Consider the following 8836-nt stretch of genomic DNA (forward strand, 5'->3'; position numbering starts at 1 on the left):
ACAGGAGAAATGAGGCTCGCCCCCCAAGCATAAACCTTTCAGGTTGGCTGCCGAGTCACAGCCGGCCTTGCACCCACCCCAAGCCTTCTCCAGCTGCCCTCTGAGCACACGTTCTTCTTGATCCTCACCCCTCCTCAGCATCTCCTCTAGCATTTTCAAAGGCTCTTCTTCCCCACCGTGTTCTCCTAGCACCTATGGGCCAGGGGGCTCTGCTGGTCTGGGAAGGTTCATCCCTCCCCTTGTAGATAAGAAACAGAGCAGGACTTGGGAAGAACAGCCGAGTTCAGAAGCCCTCCCTAGACCCCTCCCGTGTCCCCTATCCTCTGGGCTCTCCCCCCCCCCCCCGCCACGTCCCCACACAAAGGGCTGGGGGGCTGTGAGAGCATCGCAGGTCCCCGACCCCCGCCCTGGCGGGCGCACCGAACGAGGCCCCCATCGGTGAAGGTCACTCCGGGGCGGCGGCCGCCGGGCAAAGCCGCGCCGCGCTCTCCCCCCGTCGCCGCCCACCGGCGAGGGGCGGGCGCACCGGGGGCCCGTGCGGCGGCGATTGGCTGTCGGCGGAGAGGCGGGGAGCGGCGGGGCCGCGGCTGGCTGCAGCGGCGGGCGCGGAGCCCAGAGCGGGCGCGGCGTAGCATCCTCGGGCACCGCGGCCCCGGTGCGGGCCGCCTCCCCCGCAGCTCCCGGCCTCCTATGGGCGGTGCCGGCGTCCCGGCCCCCGCACGCCCGTCCCGCTCGGCGTTAGCATGGGCGCGGTGCTCTCCCTCTCCCCCGCCGCCTCCTCGGGCAAGGGCGGCGGCGGCGGGGGGCTGCTGGCCGACAAGGCGCCGGGAAGGGTGCCGGGCAAGGGCGAGAGCCGGCTGAAGCGCCCCGGCGTGCTAATCTCGGCGCTAACCTGGAAGCGGCTGGTGGCCGCCTCGGCCAAGAAGAAGAAGAGCACCAAGAAGGTGACGCCGAAGCCCAGCGGCGGGGCCCCGGGGGGCGGCCCGGGCCAGCCCGACCCGCTGGTGGTGCAGCGCAACCGCGAGAACTTGCGCAAGTCGGTGGTGGGGCCGGCCGACGGCGCCAAGCAGGGCCCGCTGGCCGTGCCGGTGCCCACAGTGCCCTCGGCGCCGCAGGAGCTGCACCCGGGCTCCGGCGGGGGAAAGCCGCCGCCGCCACCGCCGCCGGCCGGCAGCCGCCCCCCGGGGTCTCCGCGCCGCGTGGTGGTGCAGGCGTCCACCGGAGAGCTGCTGCGCTGCTTGGGGGACTTCGTGTGCCGCCGCTGCTATCGCCTGAAGGAGCTGAGCCCCGGCGAACTCATCTCCTGGTTTCGCAGCGTGGACCGCTCGCTGCTGCTGCAGGGCTGGCAGGACCAGGGCTTCATCACCCCGGCCAACCTGGTGTTCGTCTACCTGCTGTGCCGGGAAGCGCTGCGGGGCGAAGACATCGGGAGCCAGGCCGAGCTGCAGGCCGCCTTCCTCACCTGCCTCTATCTCGCCTACTCCTACATGGGCAACGAGATCTCCTACCCGCTCAAGCCTTTCCTGGTGGAGGGAGACAAGGGGCGCTTCTGGGAGCGCTGCCTGGGCATCATCCAGCGCCTCAGCGCCAAGATGCTGCGAATCAACGCGGACCCGCACTACTTCACGCAACTCTTCCAGGACCTCAAGAGCGAGGGCGAGGGCGGAGACGGGTCCAAGCACTGGACGATCAGCCTGGACCGCTAGGGAGGTACCAGGCCCCCGGCCCCGGGGGCGGAAGGGGCCGCGCACCGAGGGGCGGGGGAGGCGAAAGACTGTCGGATTCCCCCTCCTGCCCCCACATCCTCCTCGCCTTCCCCCTTCCTCAGCCGTCAGTTCCACGGAGACGCTGCTTGGACCCTCCCTGCTCCGGATCCGGCTGCCCCCCTCCCCCGCCTGCGACCCCAGCTGGGGGCTGCGCTCCGGAACACCGAGGCGGCGGTGAAGACCGGGGAGGGGGAGTGGTGTCCCTCCCACCTTCGCGAAGGGGGGGAGGGGGAGGCTGCGGAGGAGCGGAGGCTCCTGGATACGTTTTCTCTAGAAAAAAGGGGTGATAAAATGGATGCGGGGGTCGGGGGCAGGAGGGTTCGGGGGGGGGGTTTGGGGTGTGGCGGGTGCCCCAGGCAGAGGGTGCATGTGAACGAGCCCCGCAGCGCGGGCAGGGCCGCCCCGCGCTTCCGCAGCGCTCCCGGTGCTGTCCGTGGTGCTGGAGCTGCCGCGCCTGAGCAGACAAAGGCGGGGATTGCGGGCAAGGCTGGGGGGGTTTCTGTGCTGTGGGCGATGCCTTCCCCCCATCCCCCCCGCCCACGTGTGGTATATGGGCCCCCCCAGCATGGGCGACTCTGCCCCTCACCCCGCGGGAGCCGCCCGCATGCCCCTTTGTTCGAGCCGCTGGGGGGGAGCCCACGCCCCTCCCCGCCGGTAAATCCCCCCGGTGCGCCCCCCGAAACAGGGGGGGATGCCTCCCCCCACCTTGGCTTGCTGCGGGAAGAGGGGTCTGTGCCAGGGGAGGCCTAGGGTGCCCAAACGGAGGGGGCCTGCTATGGGAGGGGGGGGGGTCTCCTCTCCTCTTGCTTTGCTTCACTGGAGAATAAAGAGGTGGCCTGGATGGGCCTGGTGGTGGCTCCTGGACTTGCTGGGCTGTGGGGTGCAAGGGCAATTGGGGTAGCACCCCAAGCTCCTGGTCATGGCCTACTCCTCCCCAAGAGGAATGGGGGGCCCTAGTTCCCAAAGGGGGTTTTACTATCCAGTGTGAGTTGTGGGTCAAAATTTCACCCCTCTTTGTGCCCAAGGCCAGTCTTGGTCCACCTGTCTCTTGGACCCTTGTGAGCTCTCCTGGCCTCCTGCATTCCAGATGGAAATTCCTGATGCCTGTCTGCCACAATGAATTTTAACAGGATGCCACAGTTGATGTCACCTCCTTTTTTTATTATTATATTTAGTTTTATTTTTCCTAAAGCTATGCCCTCCCTCACCTCATTCCTCCCTATCTCTGCTCTGCAGGGCTGGGCTCCCTTCCCTGGCAGCAGCAGGCTGTGGGAGCTGTGCTGCTATCCCTGTTACCAGCCCTGTGCTTCTGCAGACTTCCAGGGAGAGGAGCGGAGAACAGGAAGGCTTTGCCTTTTTTATAGCTGGTTGCTATGCTTCAGGGTACTGAATTTGCCAGGACTTCTTTAGCAGAAGCTGCCGCATATGCTGTCTGGTCGGGGTCTGCATCCAGTGCTTCACAGCCCCTCTGAGCCAGGCATTCAGGCTCCACTCAGCTGGGAAGAGCTGTGCTGGCTCTGCAGGTCATGGAGGGTAAGGTGGATTCTCTCTACCTTTGTGTGCATCAGCAGAGCTCTAATTAGGCCCAATCTGGCTCATTCAGGCAAAGCTGTGCTGCCAGGAAGACAGCACAGATGTCCCTGTGACAGGGCCTGACCTGGCAGGGTGCTGTGCAAGGCTTTTCCATGGCTGTGTAAACCCACCAGGACTGATGCTGCTCCCGTCCTCCCTCTCATCATGGATGCTCTTGTCCCTGCCTTTAGATTGACATTCATGTGACCTTGTGGTGAGCTGTCTGGGCCACAATGCATTCACAACCCACCCCAAATTTGGCCATATCCACATCTTGTCATGAGAAAGGTAACTTTGGCTTAAACTGGTGGAATTGGAGCCTTAGAGCTCCTGTGGGGCTGCTGGGGGAGGCCTGACTCTCCCACAGCAGCATTTTGCAGAGAGGGAAACTGAGGCGCAGTGAGAATCAAGCATGGTGGTTTGCTGCATCACAGGGTAACACCTGAGCCACTGGTGCCAGCTATTTCCACCCTGAGCTGTGGTGTTTGTCCAGTGATCTCTACTCCCAGCTGCAGGGCTTTACAGAGTCTCCTCCACAGAGCTGAACAGCCTCCCAGCACTGGAGGACTTTCCCACCCTACAGATCTCCTTAGAAACACTCACAGGGTTATTCCAGCTCCAATCCCCAGCCTTTTAAAATGCTTCCAGCTGCAGTGAGGCCATGTCCTTCCCCTCCTCCCTTGTGTTTCATTGATTAAGAGTGCTAGGCCTCATTGGGGGATTTAGGAAGAGCTAATTGCAGACTGGTAATTGAAGACAGCTTGGAGTCTCTGGAAATGTCAAGGAATGAGAGAGGAGCTTAGATGCTCCCATGCATTTAAATATGCATCATCGGCTCAGCCAGAGCCTTACTGGAGGGAGGGAGACATGTCTGATTTTCCCTCCCCCGGAGGACCTTGTACAGCTGCTGGGGGGAGTGAGGCAGGGGGAGTACTAATCTTACCTTGTCTGGGAGCCTTCTGATCCCCCAAGGCAAAGGGGACACGAGAGGGAACACAAGCAGGGCTGGGTACTGAGGGTGGGAATCTCCGAGAGGCTCGGGAGCTTGGTTTTCGCCTCTTAAAAACTGTGTGATTTGACATGCCAGACCCCTGTGCTGCTGCATGATTGATGGTCTGGACTCAGGAGCTAGCTATTGGGCAGCAGCAAGGGGAATGGATAGAGCTTGTCCCCAAACTTGTGATCCCTGCAGCCACCAGTGCTCTTTGAGGAGCAGTGAGGGACTGAGACTCTCTCAGGAGGGGCTGGGAAGCCCCCTGTGCTGCCAGCCACAGGGCCTGGCAGTGTCTGGGCTTGCAGGGATGGGAGGATTCACACTGGGTTTGGGACTCGGAGGTAGAGCAGCAGGGCCAGGTCAGCGATCAATCACTGCAGGGATCCAGGTGAGGGACCCCAGTACTTTCCTAGTTTGAAATTCCTCCAGCAGCAACACATCTCCTTTCCACGCCTCACAGTGGATGCCCCATCTACTCCACATTGCAGCAGCAGAGGTGGGCACTGCAGCCCGCAATGGGTTTGGTCTCTCCTGCCCCAAGGAAGTCTCTTCTCAGGCCATAGCACCCTTATCTTCCTTCCCAAAGGTGCATGGGGCTGTTAGAGGCACCCTGGGTGGCAGTGGGTCCCAAGGATGCATAGTCACACATGAAAAAGGGAGTTTCTCCTTGGAGTCATGGAAAAACAGCTCTGTGGGACTTTCCTTGCCTGAATTCTCTGTCTGTGGAGCAAACACCATGGGCTAGATGAGCTGGCCATGGCACTGGAGCATGGAGTTGATGGGCAACTGGAACAGCCAGCCTGGCAAGCCATGCCTCTTCTGGTCAGATAAACAGCAGGGAAGCTGTGTTTGTGCTCTTAAGAGTTGTCATCATCCCCCAGAATGACTTGGAGATGCTCCATGGGAGGAAAATGTTCTGGATGATGCAGACCCAGCACCTGCATGGCTGGTGAAGGACCTGCCTGGGCCCAGCTTTCTGTGCAAGCCTTTCCTCGTTTGCCTGGATGATGGATAACATGTTCCTCGATGCAGATGGAAGTGGAAGGTCTCTCTTCTGCCTCTGTGGGAGCTGCTCGAACAGTGGCTCCAGTGCAGCTTTGGGCTCTTGCTGCTCTGTTGAAATGGGGATAGCTTGTGGGTGCCATCCCCATTTCAGGCAGGTGGCCTCCCTGCTCCATGGCATTTCAGTCACAGCTGCTAGTGGGGTGCCTGTGGGGGAATACATGGGCAAAATCACCCAGGGAGGTGGCAGCAAATGGCAGAGACAATATGTCAGGTCCCAGACTAAACTGTCTGATGAGAAATTTGTACCCAGGGAGGGGCAGGATGCTGCCCCAGGGTCTCATCTGGTAGAAGACACACCCAGCTTGGGTGGAAACCTGCAAGAGCTCTGCCTGTGCCAAGGGTGGCCCAGTGGCAGGCATGAAACTGAGGGAGGTAGGATGGCAGACAGTTTGGCTCCCACTGTAGCCAAAGCATGGCCTGTGGCCTTGCCTGGCTGATGTGTTTGGGACTGAGGAGGACAGACTGGGGACTGCTCTGTGCCAGGAAGCTGGGGCAGGTGAGGAAGGGGAACTGGCTACCTTGGAGCCCTACTGTGATGGTTAATCCTTCTGCCTGGCAGAATCCAGAGCCTGGCAAAGCAGAGGGCCACTGTACAGTCTGGGTCATTACCTCCAGCTCACCGAGAGCTGAGCATGGAAGTTTCCCTGTGCTGTGTCCCCTGCCTGTCTCACAGTCCTTTGTCACCCCTGAGGACTGAGCTCCTTGGGGGACAGCCAGGCAGAACCAAGCTGTGACCCAGGGCAGATGTGGGGAGTCTGGCCCAGGGAATGAGTGTCCCCTGGGCTGGAACAGGAACTGTTCCCTCATCAGAAGTCCTGCATTAGAGCATAATCTGGCATTAGTGCATTAATCCAGTCCTCCTGCTACTCAGCTCCTGCCCTCAGCAAAGTCCACACCAAGGTCTCAGTGTACAGCTGGGCAGCAGTGGCACCAGGACACTCTCCCTGGCTGCCCATGATGAGCACCAGAGAGCTGGTGGCAGCAGGGACAAGGTTTGGGTTTTTGGTGGCAGTACAGCTCCAGCCCTCAGCACGTTGCCAAGGGAGAAAGCATCTTCTGGAAGCATCACCGTTGCTTCCTTGGAGGGACTTCACACAGGGTTTTGGAGCCTGGCTGCCTGCACCTGCAGGCACTGGCTGAGCCATACTAAGTCATGAAGCACTTTGCAGGGAGCCAGGCCAAAAGGAGGTGGTGTCTGGAGAGAGGATGTGAGTCAGCAGCTTGGGGGTAGGGGGCTGAGGAGCCAGTGCAGCCAGGATGAGGAGAGAAGGAAATAGGTGGGAATTGGGAGAGCTGGAGAGGGTGCAGGAGTGGGCAGGGAGGCAGACTGTGTGCCCCAGGTCAGGCATGGCCTGGCTGTGCTGCAAAGGCTCTTCCCAGCATGAGAAATGAAGACAGTGACAACATGACTTCAATAAAATAGGAGAGGGGCTACTCCATTCCCCCTCTGATCCATTACTGGGGGACTGGAAGGTTTTGGAGAAGTTGGAGGGGTCCCCCTGTCATGCTGGCAAGAGGCTGAGGTAAGGGCAGCCCTCTTGCCAGCTGAGCAAAGCCAGATACAAAGATACATTTGTTTTTATTTTTTTAGTACCAAAAAAAAATCTGTCTTCCTTTAATCACAGGGCAGCAGAAGAAGCTGCCAGGCCATGTGCTCTCCTCCCTCACTCTTCCTAGCACAGGGTGAAGCCCTTCGTGGCTGTGTTCCCCATCTCACCCTGCATCCGGCACCCAAGGACTCCCCACAGGTAGGTTGGAAGCCCATGGGTGCACTGAGAGCAGCTGTCAGCCACATAAAACAGGCTCCCCACCAGCTGCTGCACCCCACTGCCAGAGACAGTGCTCCCCCATCTGCTCCGTGGGCTGGGCACCCCTGCTCAGGGCCAGGGATGATGTTCCACGGGGAGCTGTGCTGGGCTCAGCCCTGCTTGCCCATTGGCAGGATTTTGCTGCAGTCTGCTCCGAGCCGGTGGTTTTGGTGACTGAAGAAACCTGCAGAAAGCAGCACTGCTGGTGGACTGGGTTAGACAGGGCTCTGGGGAGGGGGGAGGCTGGGTTGGGAGAAGGTAGTGCTCTGTTCACCCCTCCGATAAGCTCAACATGTCGTGAGGGGAGGTGGCTCCCAGTGGGGCCTGGGGATGGGAGCATCCCGAGTTGCCATGGTGACACCGGCTGCATCCTCAGGCGGGCAAGAGCAGCGCTGGTGCAGTCCCGCATGGGTGTCCCTCCCGCTTCCTTCCTGGCTGCCGTCCCTAGGGAGTGCGGGGCTGGCGCCCGGCTTTTGGCGTGGCACCCTGGGGACAGAGCGATGGGACTGTGCCAGGTGAGCTCAGAGCAGAGCCAAGCCAGCCATAGCTGCAGCCTGTTGGGTGTGTGCGGTGGTCCTCCCTCGCCCAAAAAGGTAAGTCCCCCTTTTCCCCCTTTAGCATATCCCGCCTCCAATCCATCAGGAATCCGGACTGCAGAGTCGGGCGTGAGGCGGGGGCTGGACTCACCTGGGCTTCCCTGGTGCAGACACTGGCAGAGGAACGGGAAGGGGGGGCGAAGGGAGGAGCTACTAGTGACCCACATCCCTTAATCCGTCCTGCCTTGCGTCACGCAGTTACCTAAGCCCTGAAGCAGGCTTCCCCGGCGAGGGCACAGCCCTCTGCCCCTCTCTGAGGGAGCCAGTTGTGGCCATTTCCCCTATTTTGCCCTTGTAAAGCCGAACTTGGGGGCAGGGGTTGTCTCCAGCCTATCTCGGCACTGGTTGTGTGGGGGTAACTCCTCCCTTTCCCCCTCACTTCACCTCCTGCCGTGCTTGGGAACCAGGCTGTGCAACACTCAGAAAGCCTGGAGGTAGGGATAGCCCCCCACCCAGTCCTTGCAATTCCTTTCGCACCCATGGCCTCTCTGCTAGCAGCATCAGGCCCCCGCACTTCAGCCTGAGCTCTCCCTGCAGGACACACTGGCATCAGATCCCACTCCCTCAAGCTGATTAGCGCAATGAGGATGCATTGGAGCAGATGCCACCAAGGCTCTGAGAGTGACCAAACCCTGGCGGGATGCAGAAGTGGCAGCATGGAGCCCCCAGATCTGGGAACTGCTGTGATCTGGGGCATGAAGGGAGAGGAGGTGGGGGTTGGCCACTCCTTCCATGGTCTGGGTAGTTGCATGACTCCCCCTACACAGCCGGTTTGATCTCTGTTGCAAGCCTGGGAGCCTGAGACAGCATATGTGACTTCCCTGAAGGCATGTTTCAAGGAACTCAGAGGTTTCCAGCTCTGTCCTGTCTCTTGGAAGCGGTAAGAACCAGAGGGAATGCCTGGAGAAAAGGTGATGCAGACACTGGCAACATCCTTCCCACCCCAGCCCTGAAGGTGTTCTGCCTCAGATGGAAGAGGATTTGCTGAGTGGTTCCCCCTCTCACCAGCTCCCTTCAGACAGGAGAGGACACAGG

The 8836-nt window shown here is 60.6% G+C and overlaps 1 protein-coding gene across 1 annotated transcript; it reads left to right on the forward strand.

The window, feature by feature from the left end:
- Positions 1-596: 596 nt before the first annotated feature.
- Positions 597-2607, forward strand: CDK5R2 (cyclin dependent kinase 5 regulatory subunit 2). Its single transcript, XM_042040916.1, has one exon. It carries the CDS (start codon positions 744-746, stop codon positions 1704-1706), a length of 963 nt encoding a protein of 320 aa, XP_041896850.1. The 5' UTR covers positions 597-743; the 3' UTR covers positions 1707-2607.
- Positions 2608-8836: the final 6229 nt, after the last annotated feature.

Source organism: Corvus kubaryi, unplaced genomic scaffold (assembly GCF_017639235.1).
Source record: "Corvus kubaryi isolate FWS band 111438036 unplaced genomic scaffold, C.kubaryi_AGA036_p1.0 37396, whole genome shotgun sequence".
NCBI lineage: Eukaryota > Metazoa > Chordata > Aves > Passeriformes > Corvidae > Corvus > Corvus kubaryi.

Bases quoted from the DNA above. Each gene is read 5' to 3' on its own strand.
- CDK5R2 (XM_042040916.1), top strand. From the start codon at position 744: ATGGGCGCGGTGCTCTCCCTCTCCCCCGCCGCCTCCTCGGGCAAGGGC.